We start from the raw sequence: 18105 nt of genomic DNA on the forward strand, positions 1-18105 counted from the left end.
ACAATAATCAAAAAAGTATCTTTTTGTTATGTATTTTTTGGACAAAATTTCAGACTATTCAGGCATGAAATTACCAGTTTTTTTGTGTTTTGTTAAAAAGACATTTCTTTCGCGTTTTGAAAATATTTGATGTTCACAAAAGTATCATTTCCAATTTGCATTTTATGGACGAAATACCAAACGAATTGCACATTTTAAATGCTAATTTTCTTGTGTTTTGTTGAAAAACTTATTTTTGCGTTACAATTTTGTATAATAAGCTTACTGTCATGTCCGTTGACCGCCAAACTTCTTTAAGAAAATACCAATTTTCTTAAGTTTTGTTAGAAACACACTTTTCGCGATTCTATTGTACTTTCTGTAATGGACGTAGATCTGACCTTCAGTCAGTATTTGTATAGATGGCTTATTAAAAGCAAAACGTTTCAAATTATAAGCATGATATGTAACCCAGAAAATATAAACAGTGTTTCTTTGTATTTGTCTAAGGTAAAACGTTGGCTATATTCTTTAAATATCGATTTTATCTTATAAGGCTCAAAAATAGTAAATTTTGAATAGGATACAAGGGACAATTTTCTAGCACTCTAACATGAGTATTAATGTTTTGAATTTGTAGTAGGCCTAGCATAGGCCATGGGCGCCCATAGGCGGAATTCCAGGGGGGGGGGCAAACGGCGTCTAATTGCTACTTTTAATGCTATATAATAGAAATCTCAGAACAAAATTATAAAAATAAGGCAGCATCATTCAGCCAGGGGGGGCAAGAACCCCCCCCCTGCCCCCCCATATGGGCGCCCATGGCATAGGCCTAAATAATATTGGATCTTAAAATATGAAGCTTACAGGGTGGTAAAATTCTAGTTTACCTACTTTTTGCTATCTTGGAAATGGGTCAAGCTTGGGAAATGAAACTGTAATGAATCAAGGGCCAAAAACATACTCTGGGAAGGTATTGTCAAGCTTCTATGTTAACCTTTGGTCAATATATACAAAATCATATTATTGAGTTAGGACTAAAGTGAATACAGCATTTAATGCCTTTTTTATGCTGATTACGATGCAGCTGTCTTGTTTCAACCTGTGTACCTGTAAATTGAATCAATTGTGATGGGACAGGAACCAGAAAAACAAGTGATATTTGACAGAATATACTTGCTTAGGACCCAATCTGTATCTGTTGCTATTTTATAAAAAAATGATGCTCCCAAAAGCCACTTAAAAAAAGGATTAATAAACAGTACATATATCATTCTCATTCTCTTGTTCCTCTGGCCAAAGTTGCTTCCCCTGTAAGTTCCAATCCAGTCACAAAAAAAGAACTTTTCTGCTTTTCTAGTTATCCGTGAGAGGGGGGGGAGGGTTAAAGGGACCATATGATCTTGTTTTTCTAAATCATAAAAAAAGTCCGTAATGATTCCAGTTTAAACAAGGTTTATCATGCCTACCTTTCAGATAAAATTTAGTGATGTTGATACCAAGTTGGTGTGTTCAAGGGCCCACAGGCCTATCTTTGTTCTCCACTAATATGATTTAAAATCCATGCAATATTTTGGTTCAAAAAGGTGGCACATGTCTACCTTGCTGCTACAAATTTAGTGAGATGATGCATAAATTACTTTTCCACTACATCACTGAAATCTCATAGCTTTGATCACTGAGAGATACATGAGCAGGGAAACCTCCCCCCCCCCAAAGATTTCATCTGACAGCCTCTTTCCCTATTTTTACTCTTTATTTAGAATAAATTGGTCAATTATTGGTACCTGTGTCACACTGCCTCCCCTCAAGGTTTTGTTCATTGGGGCCCTTTTCATATTCCCCCCCCCCCAATATTTTGCTCTAGATCTGCCCCTGGTTTTGATTCAATGAATAGGAAGATCATAGTTGGTTTGAGCCTTGGGGTAGTATTGTCCCAAGCATTTGGAAATAATTTGGGATATGTTTTAACATTAAGCACCCTCCCATCACTGAAATTATGAGCCTTAAAATATTTTTTTAGATACATCCTTGGATGAAACTAGCTCTGTACTAGCTGTCCACTGCTGCAGAACATTCCAAGTGCAGCCATGCTAGAGAAAAAGTAAAGTTGGCTTAGTTCAATACCTGAGCTCAACTATAACCACACCTGTCTTGAGGAATCCTAGATTTATGTATTCTCTGGGTTCTTCATTGATTCAACATCTCCCTTATGCTACATAAGTGGAAAACTGAAATGGTAAGGACTTGGTTTGAAGGTACTATAGCAACAATAATGAAACCAATCTGGATTTTGATTGTTTTAATCCTGTTTGTTCAATCTTCTTCTTTTTTTTTTTTTTTGAAGTTTAGCTTAGAATTTGCTTCTGTTACACTTTAGGTTTCTGAATCATCAATTTTTTTTTGTTGACATAGTTTTTTCTGACCTGTGCTGAATCTTACTTGCCCAGTTTTTGTTTGAATGTTCTTGTTTGCCAATATTAGATTAAATAGTTATGTAACTTGTTTGAATTATGGTTGCAGGAGTAGCTGCAACCTAGTAAAGGACAAACCATAGCTCATAGTAACCAAAATTAAAAAAAAAGTATAAAAAACTGGTAAGTGAAAAAAAATTGCCATTCCTAGCTGATTCAAGAATGGTAACAATTTATCTAAATTAGTCTTAAAAGTTATTGTGAAAACAAATTTAAGGAAATTTATAAAAATTGCCTGAAACTCCTAAAAATACTGTTGGATCAGAAAAAAATTATACTGTTGGAATCACCATGGCCTAAAACCATATTCAGGAAACTTACGGTCTGTTGGCTTAAACAACAAGGAAAATCACTTTTTTCATGGTTACCACTGATGTATCCTTGTTTTTCTTTTTTATTTCTCCATTGCTAGCAGGGCACTGGAACATCAAAGAAAGCTGCTTAGGGTTCCCTTTAAAGGAAATTGCTATATCTACATACTTTTGTAATCAACAAAACACAATATTTTAAAAGATTTCTTTTTTCAGGAACTATCATCAAATGGATTTGATAGTTTTGTTGAGGATGACAGACTATGTACAATTAGCTTAATAAATTCAACCATAAGTCTATATCATTCATATAGAAACCTACATGAGCTACAAAAAGCTGAAGATGATAAGGTTCAGAAGTTGATGATTGAACTTTCTGATTATCAGGTATAGTATTATTTGAATATTTCTTGGGATGTTGCCATAGTAGAAGCTCTGAACAAGATTAGATGCAGGGGAGTGCTTAACTTGTGTTAGTCTTTGGTTGTTTTATGCTAAGACAAATTTTAGCCATTGATTAATCTTTTTGCTGTAAATAGTTATATACAGTAAGGTGATGCCAGCTCACAAAGAAGAAAAAGGACCCCTACACCTCAAGAAGTATTGGTGTAGTAGACCTATCTCATGACTTGTTCTTTTTTATTTTTTTTTTACACTAAAATTTGGATTTTTTTAGAGAAAAATTAACCCCTAGATGGGTCTGGGGGTGTTTTCACTTGGGAATTGCAAGAAAAGAAGTCACATTTTTTTTAGCAGATATTTTAGCCATTCACCTAAAAATACCAGTATAATAGATCTCTAACTTTTATTTATTCTCTTCCTAGCAATACCAAACATTATGAGAAGTTTATACAATTTAGAACTCATGTTGGTTTCCACTAAAAGAGTTTCATTTTCAGAGTTGCTGTAGCACAGCCCATGCTTTGTTATTTAGTCTTGAAGCACTGCATTACTAGTGGTTTTATGATATTTTTGTTTTTTAATGTAGCTTGGTAATATTTAATAATTGTTTTTGTAGTATTATTATTTGGTAATAATTTTTATCCTGTGGAGATACAAAATAAAAAAAAAGTTCTTTTTGTGCGTAAACTGGCATCAATCATGCTAAATGTTTTATTCTAATAATATTTAATGTTTTTCTTTGTGTTTCCATTGCCTCCTTGAACATGAGTGATATTGATTTATGTCACTACAGCAATGCCAAGTGTTGCATTTTGTTTTGATGCTATATGGTCTGTGGCAGTGTTGGAAGGTATGAAAGCTTGGTAGAACAACTTCAGCTAGTCTTCTGTGGAGTAGACCATAAAAGTCCACTTCAACTCACACACTATTGGGTCTGGCTCAATAAAAAGACAAAAATCATCATTTCTGGTTCCAGGCAAGCCTTATATGCAGCTTTTCAAAATGCTCCATTACATTCATCATTCATGCCAGAGGCTCACACTTTCTGCAAAAAAAGCCTCCCTTTATATATCCCCTTATATAAACTATACCAAAAATGTCTACTAAGGAGAAAATACAATGTTTTCTGCAGAAAGTAAAGAGCAAAATAGGAACTTAAAACAACAAAACTAAAACCTTGCAAAAAATATCTATTAAATTAACAAAATTGAACTGACTGCTGGTATTTTTCTATGTTTGGAGGGTTATGCAAAACAAGAGCTTTACAGGATACACAAAACCCTACATGAAAATCAAGAACGTTAGTTTAGGAGCCAAAAAATTAACAGGTACTTATTCATGAGATACTGAAACATCATAAAGAGGTGCTTAAAGGCTCATTTGAAGGTAAATTGCTATATCTAGTGCCCAATGTAATTAACAAAAGATACTATTAAAATGAAATGCAGTTTTTTTCAAAACTGCATCTTCATATACAAGACTATATACATACAATACTAATCTTTTAACAAGGGTATGATGTCATACTTGTTTGATTCTGTTACCTGATGCCCTGAAATGTCATCATGTTCACCTTCTGTGAACATGATTTTTTTTGTAATGGTCAGAAGGTAATTAAATAATTCCTGAAATAAAAAGAGTACATGTCTTCTTGCTTACTTTTTATAGCATTAAACGTCTGGAATATAATGGAGTTCAAAATAGGAAATTACAGAATTTTTCATAGGCAGTGCAAAAGCAGGAATAAGTGGTTACAATTGTTTTTTTTTTACCAAAGGTACTTTATGAGTAAGGAGTTGTCATAGAAACTTCGGAAGAGGCTCATTTGATTGGAAATCAAAAGTTCTAATGCCTTTTATAAGAGTCAAAAGTGATCAGAGGGCAACACTTCCTCTCCCATGCTCCAATTTCCCCCCAAAGACACCCAATCAAAATTTTTAGATAGCCATCTTCTTCAGCATAGTTGAAAGGTCCAAAAACTATGTCTGTGGGGTTGAACCCCCCCCCCCCCCCCCCAACAGCCCTTGGGGCAAGGGCTGTAAGCTACACGATTCGCCTATTGTTTACGTGTAGTTGTTGTCAGAAAAGGGGGGCATGTTTGACCTTTTGTGTCCTTAATAACTAAGACCAGTCTATTTGAAGCTTTCAGAGATGTTGAGGGGAGTGTTGAACTAAATCAAAACACACTATATGGTTTACAAGTTGTCCAAAGGACAGATTTTAGAAATGGCTTATAGTATTAAGTTAAAATTTTCAGGGAATGAGGGGGATAATTAATTGACCAAAAGGCAATATGTGCATGTTACTACTGTTACTACTACAGCTACTACTACTACTACTCCTTCTACTACTCTTACCACAATCACTATTACTACTGATTTCACAACTGCTATTTCTAAGGTGACTACTACCAAGGCTGAGCATATTAAGGTCAAAATCACGGGAAATGTTGAGGGAAAGTTAATCTAATTAAAACACACAATGTGCATACAGGTTGTCCAAAGGGCATATAACCAATATCTTAAGAAAATCTTCGAAGTCTAAGTTGAAGCTTTCAGGGCATTATAAGAGGGATTTTCAACTGACCAAAAGGCAATATGTGTATAATACTACTGCCACTACTGTTACTGCTGCTGCTAACACTACTACTACTACTACTATTGCTCCTACTAATACTACTACTGTGACTACTACTACCATTAAGGCTAAGGGTATGAAGGTGCAAATTTCAGGGAATATTGAGGGGGGAATTGAAATAAAACAAAACACAGTGTGCACACGCACGTTGTCAAAAGGGCATATCAGCGATATCTTAGGATCGGATTGGAGAATGAAGTTGGAATTTGTTGGGGATGTTGAACTAACCAAAAGGTAATATTTGGATGATACTACTACCACTACTGGTACTAATGCTACTGCTTCTACTATTACTACTGTCACTACTAGTACTAAAGCTAAGGGTATTAGCAGTGAAAATTTTGGGGAGTGACGAGAGGATGTTGAACTAAATCAAAACACACTGTTTGCATGCAGGTTGTCAGAAGGACGTATCAGTAATATCCCAGGAACTGTTTAGGCTTTTGAGCAGACCAACAACAGTTCAGATCAGACCAAGAACAGATTAGACCAGGAACAGGTCAGATCAGACCAAGAACAGATCAAGTGAAAAGTTTCCAAAGTATATTTAGGGGAATGCTAAAAAAAAGTGCTATTTGCATACTGCTACTAATGCTACTATGACCACTACAACTATTGCTACTACTGGAGCTAAGTGAATTAAGGTGAAGCTTTTAAGGAATGTTTTGTGAGATTAAGAACAAAGCCAGGGCACACTATGAGCATGTAGTTTGTTAAAAAGGTGTAGCAGCAATATATCAGGAAAACCTTAGAGCATTAAGATAAAACTACCAGGGTATCAGTGGGCGGATTTCGAACTAACCAAAAGGCACCATGTGCATATTACTACTATTACTACTGCTATGTATACTACTTCTACTGAGGCTAAGGGTATTATGGTGGAATTTTCAGGGGATATTTAGGGTGATTTTGAACTAAGTCAAAACGCACTATGTGCATTGAGGCTACAAAAATAATGTGTGAGCATTTTCTCAGGAGCTGCTTGGAGTGCTAGGATGAAACTTTCAGGGTGTGTTAAGAAGGATGTTGAAGTAACCAGAAGGCACTCGGTGCACACTGCTGCTAATACTACTACTGCTCCAACTTCTAATACTATTACTACTAAGACTAGGGGTATGAAGATGAAACTTTTTGGAATGTTTAGGGGGATGTTGAACTAAATCAGAACACACTCTGTGCATGAAGATTGTCTAAAAGGCGTATCAGCAATATCTCAAGAATGGTCTAGGGTATTAAGTTGAAACTTTCTGGGTATGTTAAGGAAGATGTTGAGCTAACCAAAGGGCATGTGCACCCTACTAATACTACAAATGGCACTAATACTGCTACTGCTAACAGTACTACTGATCTTAAACTAAACCGAAACACACTATGTCGGTTCAGGCTCTTAAAAGGGTGTAATAGCTATATCCCAGGAACAGCTTAGAGTATTATGTTGAAACTATCTGTGCATGTTAAGGGAGATTTTTAAACAACCAAAAGATACTAATGCACACTAGTACTGCTACTTCTACTGCTAATGTTATTGCTACTACTGAGGCTAATCAAGCAATTCGTGGTAACAAACAGTAAGTAAGGAGTGACACGGCACAATAGTAACCAAAACTCTAAAAAACGGACTTTTGATATCAATAGATATATCAAAAGAATCGGCTTAATATGTTGATTCTAAATATTTAACATTCATTAAGCTTAGTATTACCCATAAAAGGCTACGAGGCTGAGAATATTTGACTGATTTTCGAAAAATGGGGGAAATACCCCTTAAAAGTCAAAGATTTTTTCATGAAAATCACACCATCAGATTCAGTATATCAGAGAAGCAAACTGTAGAGGTTTCAAGTCCCTATGTGCAATAATGTGGAATTTGTACTTTTTTGCCAGAAGAAAAGATCACGGATGTGTGTTTATTTTTTTTTTTTTTTCTCGGGGGAGATTGCATCAACTCAATGGTCCTGGAACATCGAAAGAGGGCTCATTTAAAGGGAAATTAAGGTTCTAGTGCCCTTTTTAAGCGACTAAAAAGATTGGAGGGCAACTAGCCCCCTCCCACGTCCCCCTTTTCCCCAAAATCGTTCGGTAAAAATTTTGAGATGGCCATTATGTTCAGTATAGTTGAAAGGACCCAAAACTATGCCTTTGGAGATAACAAGACCCCCCCCCCCCACAGCCGCGGGGGATAGGTCTTTCAGTTATAAAATTTGCCCATTGTTACGTACATTGTTTGTTATTGGGAAGTATACAGACATTTTTAGGTTGGGGGAGTGATTTTGTGCTTGGGGTCAATTTCCACGGGGATAGTTTTCCATAGGGATGGAACTTTCCAGGGGAAACTTTACACTGGGGGGATTTGACAGAATTCCTATACGAACTTCTTTTTATTTGTCTTACTTTCTTTTTGACAACTCAATTTTGCATGTGTAGATGTTCCTGGGGATTTGTCCATGGGAAATTTTCAGCGTGTTTTGATTTCCAAGAAAAAGATTCCATTAAAGGAGGGATTTCCAGAGTATCAGAAAAACGATTAGAGCTTAAATTCTTTTTTTCAAATGAAAGTATGCTAAGGGTAATTTTTAGGCTAAATTGTCTGCAAGAAATTTTACGGAGGGGGGGGGGGATTTTTCGTGGGATGAACTTTCCACGGAGGAGTTTCCCGTGAGGGGAGGACATTTTTCAAATAGGGTGAGCCAGATTTTCCGGCATTATTTGAAAAACGATCAGAAAAAAAAACAAGTTTTTCAACTGAAAGTAAGACGCAAGGTTAAAACTCAGAACGAACAGAAGTTATTCCGTATATGAAGGGGATTGCCTCCCTCCTCAATAGCTTGCTCTTGGCGCTAAAGTTTGACTGTTTGTCCTAATTTTTTAAGAACGACTCCTAAAATACAAGCACTGTTTAATTAGAGTCGGAAGCTTTTTTTAAAGCGCTAAAAAATTTGAGGGAAAGTTATGTTGTTATAAAGCTAAATCAAAAGGCACTATGTGTATGCTGGTCATCAATAATATGTCTCAGTAATATCTCAAGAACAACTGAGGGTATCAAGTTGAAACTTTCAGGGCTACTATTATACTTCTTCTGCTCTTGCTATTGAATTAAATCAAAAGGTGTAAGTACATCCAGGTTGTCAAAATAGCATAGATATAATGTCTTAAGAACAGAATACAGTATTAAGTTTTATTTTTCAGGGAAAGTTAGGCGTGAAACTAAATCAAAATATACTCCGTGTATCCAGATTTTCAAATTGGCAAGTATTATTTGAAATTGTTGAAAAATTTTGTCCAATGTATAGATAGTAAGCCAAAATCTGGATTATTGTATACAAAACCGAAAAAAAAATATTCTTTTCTTAACCCATGAAATAGACTAGGTTAATTAAAAACAAACAGCAATTAATTTAAAAAAAAATTTTTTCACAAAAGAATTTTTTCAAAGAAAAGTAAAGAGCCACCAAAGATGAGCAAAAATAAATTCAAATAAAAAAAAGGCGCCCTCTGGTTGCCAGTGGAGGAGCATTTAGGAACTCTATGATCTGAAATAGGGAGGCTATGTCTAAGGTAACGCCATCTTCGTTGCCGCACAACAGAGGCGATGTTTGGTTGGCATTTGCGAGTACGAAACTTGTCGTTGCTTACTTGGTCTCTTCTGTTGATCCTTAGGATCCGGCGACGACTGTTATTTTCAAAGGCGGTAAGACGTTTCTCCTGTTCCGCGGTTAGCTGTAGGGATTCCATAAAGCGACTTAGAACAGACGAAACATTGCTTTGGAAGAGTCTGAGTATCAGCTTTTGTGAGTATGCTGTGGATTTCCCGACTGGTAGAAGTATCTGAAATGTTGCGTTGGCTAGGGCTATTCTGGCGTGTAATTCTTTTTCGAAGTTGTCAGTGGAAGTTATTGTACTGCACTAGTACTTTAAGTCTGTCACCTATTCGATGTTTTAATCTCCTAGCTGCATTCCCATGGATGAACTGCTAATTAACATAGCTTTAATCTTTCAATCGTTGATGTGCAATCCCAACTATCTAGCTTTCTTCCTGAGTTTTCAGGAACTCCTGAAGCATTTGCTTGTCGGCTTGTATGAGCCCAACATCATCGGTAAAAGCAACGTCTTGAAGAATCTTTCCTACATTTTGGATTCCATGTCCACTTATCTATCTGAAGATATAGTCTACACCTGAAACGAAGTGATAACGTGACTGGACACAGCCTAGCTTTTGAGAAGAAGGACGGCTAGATGGCCAAAGTTCGTCTCAGGCTGGACTTGATCATTTCCGGTGAAATGTGGTCTATACTGGAAGCCCTCCTACTTTTCAGGTTTTAGCTGCTGAGAGTATCTCTTCGGCTGTCGGCTTGTCGCCCCTGATGTTGAAACTGAAGATAGGTTGGTCTGGTATATCAGGCGGAGCTACAGGTGCGGGGCAATTTAATAGAGTTTCAATAAAACTAGCCCATCGTTCCTTTTGTTCTTCTACGTCTGTCAGGAGCCTCCCTCCTTCATTTCTAAAGACCGGAACATAATTTGGACTTAACTGAAAACAGTCCCTATTTCGAGCTATGCGTTTTATTTCTCAATATCGAATAAAAAATAAAAAATCAACATCATAATAAAGATTACTGGAAAAATCAAATGAATGTGAATTGACAGTTTAATGTATATGCTGATATTCATTCCCGAAAGTCTTAATAATTTTAAATTTATTAAAGTTAAAAAAGAGAAAACCTTTAAAGTGTATTATGTTTTTCAGTAAAGTGTCAATTATTTTCTGGTCTTTAGAAGACGCAGAGGGCTGAAGCCCTCTGCGTCTTCTAAAGACCCTATTTATTGATGGTGATTTATGGTAGATTTACGCTTGAAAAATTATTGAACATTAACTTTCTTAAAACACTTTTTTGTTGTAAAAATCTTATATGTATAAATTCCAGAGAAAATGTACCAAGCTGTCAAGTGAAAATGCAAAACAGTCCCGGGCTCTCTCTGAAGCTGGCCGAAAAGAAGCAAAATTGCAACAATCCATTAAAGATCTGGAGAAAAGCTTGCGCCGTGAGAAAGAAGAGAGAAAGCGGACCAAGACTGAGGGGCAATCCAGAGTGCAGAGGTCTTTAGAAGACGCAGAGGGCTGAAGCCCTCTGCGCCTTCTAAAGACCCTATTTATTGATGGTGATTTATGGTAGATTTACGCTTGAAAAATTATTTGACATTAACTTTCTTAAAACACTTTTTTGTTGTAAAAATCTTATATGTATAAATTCCAGAGAAAATGTACCAAGCTGTCAAGTGAAAATGCAAAACAGTCCCGGGCTCTCTCTGAAGCTGGCCGAAAAGAAGCAAAATTGCAACAATCCATTAAAGATCTGGAGAAAAGCTTGCGCCGTGAGAAAGAAGAGAGAAAGCGGACCAAGACTGAGGGGCAATCCAGAGTGCAGTATCTTGAGACTGCCTATAGGCGCATACAGGCTGAACACGAAAAACTATCTAATCGGATAAAGAAAACACATAGAATAGTGCCACCAAATATGGAGGTTTCATCTGTCATACCACTGCCAGAATCTCATGTTAGACGAAAATGGCCAGAAGAAGAACAGAAAAAGTAAGTTTCTGAGAAATTTTTGTGAATATTTGGCTAGTAGATGTAAAAATGACAATTAGAGTTACCAAGAATTTGATTAATATTTTCCTAGTAGTCCAGCAGTTGGCTAATGCCACAGAAAACGAGTAGATTTCTAAACAAATTAAAGGTATACTAAAGGTGTTACGGCCTTAGATTGGTTGAGTACTGTATGCAAGATTTTTAGTTTCTAAGCTCTACAATTTCATATCCAAAAGCTGCCTTATGGAATAAGGTAGGCTCAAGAGAGACGGCATCGGTCGTCAAGTTATTTGATTATAAATTTTCTTGGTTGTTAGTCTTTGTGGATTTTTAGTCTTCAGGGTGATTTTTGCTTTATACATTTGATTGACCCGGCATTTTTTTAAATATCTAAGGGAGAAGGGGGAGGTGTTACCGGTTTTGAACCCCTCCCCGACCTCCCTCCTGAAATTCTTATCCAACTAGTAAAAAATTAACAAATGTTCATATAGTCAAATTTTTTAGGACGTGTTAATTTTTTTTCTAGAATAAACCACCATCAATAAATAAATGAAACCGAAAGCGGACAGAAATTACAATAAATAACCAAATCAAACTGAAAACGAGGAGTAGGACAGATGACACACACCCTATGCCTTCTAAAGACCAGAACATAATTTGAACTTTATTGAAAGCAATCCTTATTTCAAGCTATGTGTTTATATTTCTCATATTATAAAAAAAAAGAAAAAAATAGTCACCATCATAACCAAGATTACTGAAAAAACAAATGAATGTGGATTCACAGTCTAGTATATATATACTGACATTCACGCCTGAAATTCTGAATAATTTTAAATTTGATAAAGTTTAAAGAAAACATTTAAAATGTGTTTTGTTTCTAGTCAAGTACTCCAATACCCTAAGCTGTTCATGAGGTATAGTTGTTACGGCCTTTTGATAACGTGGATCCATATAGCGTGTTTCAATTTAGTTCACTATCCTCTTCAACATCCCCTAAAAATTTCGAGGCAATACCCTTAGCCTCATTAGTACTAGCCGTAGTCGTCGTAGCTGTAGCAGTAGCAGTCGTAGTAGTAGTAACAGATGTAATAGTAGTTGTAGCAGTAGTAGTAGTGTTAGTAGTTATAGTAGCATGTACATTTTGTATTTTGTCTAGTTCAACATTCCCCTTAGTATGTCCTGAAAGTTTTAATTTAATACCTTCGACCATTCCTGGGATACTGCTTATAGGCCTTTTTACAACTATCATGTATAGAGTGTGTTTTTATTTATTTCTACGTCTCCCTAAACATTCCCTGGGAGTTTCAGCTTCTTACCCTTAGTCTCAGTATAGTAGTAGTCGTAGTATTTAATGATTGTAAGTTGTATGTAAAGTCGTAGTAAGTATTATATTAGCAGCAGTACGCACAGAGTGCCTTTTGGTTTGTTGAACGTCCCTCTCAGCACGCCCTAAAAGTTTCCACTTCATTGTTTAAGCTATTCCTGATAAATTGCTCATACATCTTTCTGGCAACCTGAATGCACACAGTGTGTTTTGATTTACTTCAACCCCCCCCCCCCACACCCCCCCACAAAATGTATTCTGAAAGTTTTACCTTAGTATCACTAACCTCAATAGAAGTAGTACTCTTAGCAGTAGTAATAGTAGCAGTTATAGTAACCTACACATAGTGCCTTTTGGGTAACTTCAACACCCCCCTCAACATACCCTTGATCAATTGATCATTCTCTTAAACTTCTAATTTAATACCCAAAGTCATTCCTGAGTTTTCCCCTTTTGACTACCAGTATGTATATAACATATTTTGATTTAGTTCAGCACTCCCTCTGCATCCGCTGAACCCTTTACTTGAATGCACTTGGTCTTGTTGGAGACTAAAGACCAAACATGCCATCTTTCCCAATAACAAATGCTATAGGCTAGGCTATATAAACATTGGACAAAATGCATAACTTACAGCCCTTTCTCTGAAGGCTCTGGGGGGTTGACATCCCCAGAGACATAGTAACTGGACTTTTCAACTATGCTGAACAAAATCGCTATCACAAAACTTTGATCTATATGTTTGGAGAACTAATGGGCTTGGGAGGGGGTTCTTGCCCTCCAACCACTCTTGACTCTTAAAAATGGGACTAGAACTTTAAATTTCCTATCGATTGAGGTCCTTTAAAAGTTTCTATGATATCGCTGAGCCGCCTATGATATTGCTTATCGAACCAGCATGTATATCGTTTTTTTTTCGTTTAATTTGAAACTCCTCCTAAGCGCTCCCTGAAAGTCTCACCTTAATACCCTTAGCTTCATTAGTCACTGCAATCTAAGTAGTAGTAAATTTAATATAACACAATCATCTTTTGAAAAGTTCCTTCTCTGGGGTATGGTGCAATATTTGACTGACTTTGCTACCTAATTCTCTGTGGTTCGTCCTTTTGAATAAAAATGCAAGCCCTTTAACTCCTTAAAAATGATGTCAGGTTGAAACACAATGTACATTATTGAAACCACCTTGGCCGAAAACCCTTTAAGGGAAACTTAAAGCCCCTTGGCTTGAAAAACAAGGAAAGGGGCTGCAACCATGACATTTTTTCAATATCATTTCACTAACAAAACGATAAGCACTGAGCGTAAATAAGTTAAATTTTATTTGAGAAGGACTGTAACGAGTAAATTCGCAAGCACTTTGAGGGGAATCCAAAATTTTTGCGTGTGCCATTGAATAATAGATTTTACCTTATTTTCCTCTTGGCAATTGCAGAAAAAATTTGGCGCTAGAAATCTTCGGCGCGTCTTTGGGGACTAGAAGGTAATCAGTAGCCTAACTATTAAAAGAAAAAAAAATATGTCACTAAAGTAGTCAAACTAAATAGATAGCATGATAATTCAATGTTGTACTTGAGAATTTTGTTTGAGTTCATTAAACCAAATCTTATCTTTAAAACAACATGTCTGGATTTCGAACATTCTATCATCACAGTGTGAACAAAAGACTGTTTTTATCGATGACCAATTCTGAAAGTAGTCCCCGAAGCTGCGCCGAAAACCGGCGGTACGTGACCGAAAATATTTCAGCGTGCCGCCACTGCAAAGGCTTTGGCGTGCTGGTGAGTCGCCGAAAACCCAAAAGCCACATTCACACATTTTGTTGAGGTAGCTGATCCATTGACATAACCTGAGATTACAGCCTTTTCTTCAGCCTCAGGTTGCTACGTTTATATTTTTAGGGGAGGATTCACAGGAAAAATATTATTCCTGGTGAATCCCCCGTATCATATAGTGCCGTAACCCATTGTACCAGGGCAAACTAAAATAATTTAAAAAATAGTAACTAAATAGGATCTTATCAAAATCAACAGATTTCCATAATACCCGCCTAATAGTATAAAGTACAATCTTTTACTTCTCTATAAAAATAATTTATAATAATTGGGGAGTAAAATTCCATTTTACAGCCTAATCACATGCATAGTTTAAATATGTTTCTTCAGCTGAAGAGATACTAGAAGTTCAATACCCTCTCTAAATTGATAGGAAGAACCCTTCACGAGAATTTGGCCCTAGAAACTAAAAATTTGAGACTTTCTAGAACCCTTTCCCCAAAGAGAGGAATTCCATTGGCATAAACATTTCTAAAACTGGCGTTCAATAATGAAACAGTTGATAAGCGTCCTTGCATTTTGTGATGGCTGTGTAATTTAATTTTTAGAGGCAAATGTGGCACCATGTGGGAATGTGGCACCATCTGCTCAAACTAGGACGACATTTATGTCCCCAGCCAGAAGTCTCCAGCCATTTAGCTAACTCCTAATTTTCTACCAAAATTGGGTCAAAATTAGCATTCTAGACTTAAAATCCTTATCTAACTTATCCCATTGAGCCATTCTTGGAAAAGAGCTTAGTAAACGGTTTTTGGATATTATATCAAAAGTTTGAAAATGTCAGAACTTTTAGTTAAGACAGCGACGAAATGTGGATCAACGTACCTTCAAAATGAAGCTTTATTTAATAAAGTGCATTTGTGTCAAACCCAATTCATTATTAATTATAATATAGGTGGGAACTTCTCTCCACAAAATTAAAAAGCGGCAAAGCAACCCTACATCGGTAATATTTTCCTTTGTATTGGAATAATCCTTTTGAATGGATTCCCTCCTTTGAGCCAGAGGAGAATGGTGGCCTATTTACAATGGGACCACCGTAACACGTTGTTTCGATTTGCACTTGGACAGGGACCAACACGAATACAAACCCCACTTTGTTGGGAGCCCATGCTAATCTCGACAAGTTTAAACACGCTTAAATAGCCTTAAACAGTTCCATTGATGACGCTAAAAACTGATATTGCCAATCCATTCACTAATGACGTCAGCGTAAAACGTTCAAGTTTGTTTTTTCGACAAAGGGGGCGAAGGATTTGACCCCTCCATAATTAAGTGGGGGAGCTCCATAGGTTGTGAGTTTTTGTGTGTGAGTATTTTAGGTTTTGAGTTCTTAGAGAAAAATTATTCTTATATCTAGCTTAACTGTTTATGACGTATCTTTTATTTAAAATGAATGGCATCATTGTTAAATGCCAACACATTTAGTAGTCAAAATACAATACAAATGAATTAATGCAAATACATGCAATTTTGTAGGATGCAAAAGTATTTATAAGTAATTTGCAAATGTATCCTTAAAAAAAAACTGCCGGAGTTCTTTTTAATGTTTAAAAGAAAGCCTTGAATTTTTAATATTTTATTATGTGTTTTAATATCATATTTATCGCCGTAGGTGATAAAAGCATCATATACCTATTTTATAATGACTTCATACGAAAACGTCTACAAGTACTTTTCAAACTGGGAAGATTCAAAGAAAGGCAATTCCACTTCTCCATCAATTGATGTTTTTGAACACAGATCTTCTGGGATAAATTCAGTCATTGAAAACGTGGGCAATTCTACTCCTGATCGAGCAAGGCAGCACTTAATGCCTAATGGAGTAACATTTTCTTCCGACGATGAAAATAAAGCTCTGCTGGAAAAGAGCAGAAAAATTGATAAATCTACGCAGGATCAACAACAGCCAATGGTCCTGCTTGGATCACAACAACCAGTTTCAGATAATCCAAAACAGCTGGAAAAGAATTATCTTAACGTTTTTGCTTTACGTAAAGGCAAAGTTATTAAAAGGCATCAAATTAGGAATTTCAAAGGAATTTTAGGGGAAACAGAGAGACAAACTAAATTCAAGACGAAGATTCAAACTCGTACCCCATTATTTTATCCTAATTTAAGTTGGGTAAAAACCTTGAAGAAGTTGAAGAAATGGGATTTCCCTGCTTTAAACAAGGGGGTCTCGAGGAATCTAACTTTCAATATCAAAAATAAAAACAAAATTGAAACAGTAAACTTGAATCAGAAAAGCAAAGAAACTGTGATCGGGAAAATGAGAGACGTTGCAGAAATTCAAACAGGATACCTCATTCCAAACCCTTGTAAATTACGTGAAGTTGTAATAGATGGTGCAAATGTTGCTTACCGATACTCAATGCGAGGGAATAGGAAATTGCTTGACGTGGAAGGGGTTCAGTTAGTTTACAATTATTTTATTGAGCGGGGTCATAAAGTCAGTGTAGTTTTCACTCAGACTTTATTTAATCGTTTGAGTAAAGATCCCAAAATGAAAGAAATATTTAAAGCTAATGCTGTTATTTTTACTCCCCACATCAACCAGGAAAGCTTCAATCAAGTTGTTTTAGACGATGATAGATTTGTTATTCAGCTTGCAGCTCAAAAGCAAGGAGTCATCATAACTGGTGACTTCTTTAGAGACACTCTTTCTTATGCAATAGACAACCATTTTAATGATTGGGTTGATGCTATAACGTTAAGGTTGTTGATCCCCACGTTTGCCACAGGTGTAGTTCTATTTGATCCCCTTCCGTATGGGCCTCAGGGGCCACCACTTTCTGCTATCTTAAAATTTTAACAAAACATTTAATGATTAATTGAAAAATAGGAAGCTTGTATTTCCTACTTGAATACTGACACATAAACAAGGCCTAGCTTGAGTTTCTTTTCTAATGGTATTTTTCTTACACAGAAAATATTTCGTTTTGGGGAAATTTTGTGATAAATGACTAGCAGGTTTGTGCTTAATTTTGAGTCAGAATGTGAGGCTTTGGCTCTTCAGATTATTCTCATTTGAGGTGGAATGTATTATGGTTACTTAAAACATATTATTATTGCTAACTAACATTTATGTTTTATCTTTAAATTTTGCTTTTCCCTTGAAGTTTTCACTCTTATTAAGTCCATTAATTATGAACTACGTATATTTCTGGAAAAGTAATTGATGCTAGCAGTAAAATAAGCTGACATACAGCATATAAAGAAAGAGCCCCCATTTTGGGGGCCTTTGATGGCTCCTATATGATGCAGCCTCAGTGAATTTTTCCCTCGGTAACTTTATACAAGGGTTGGTCGTCGAAGCTTGGGAGAGGGCTCATCAGATTTGAAAAAGAAATTTCTAGTTTCCTTAAGAGTCGATAGTGATTTGATTAAAGTAAAATGTTATTTTTCACCAAAAATCTATGTACTTTTAGGAGGATCAGAATCAGGGGCGTGATTTGCTTTGGGACAGGAAGGCAACTGCCCCTCCCGGACCACGGTTTGCCCCTCCCCCCCCGATCCTAGTTTGCCCCCACAGCCTCCACAATTTAGTTTCTTC

At 36.2% G+C, this 18105-nt stretch overlaps 2 protein-coding genes across 2 annotated transcripts in view; both read left to right on the forward strand.

The window, feature by feature from the left end:
• Positions 1–438: 438 nt before the first annotated feature.
• LOC148944625 (afadin- and alpha-actinin-binding protein-like) overlaps positions 439–18105 on the forward strand; it is a 51064-nt gene continuing 33397 nt past the window's right edge. Inside the window, exons 1-3 of the mRNA XM_089100394.1 lie at positions 439–489; positions 2981–3151; positions 11056–11390. Of these exons, the coding sequence (XP_088956520.1) occupies positions 439–489; positions 2981–3151; positions 11056–11390 (557 nt within the window). The remainder of the gene's footprint in view (positions 490–2980; positions 3152–11055; positions 11391–18105) is intronic.
• LOC148944626 (uncharacterized) lies at positions 16363–17364 on the forward strand. The gene has a single exon (XM_089100473.1). It carries the CDS (start codon positions 16363–16365, stop codon positions 17362–17364), a length of 1002 nt encoding a protein of 333 aa, XP_088956599.1.

The sequence above is a fragment of the Artemia sp. Qi Xiang Cuo genome, chromosome 14, assembly GCF_049724085.1.
Source record: "Artemia sp. Qi Xiang Cuo chromosome 14, ASM4972408v1, whole genome shotgun sequence".
NCBI classification, from domain to species: Eukaryota; Metazoa; Arthropoda; class Branchiopoda; order Anostraca; family Artemiidae; genus Artemia; species Artemia sp. Qi Xiang Cuo.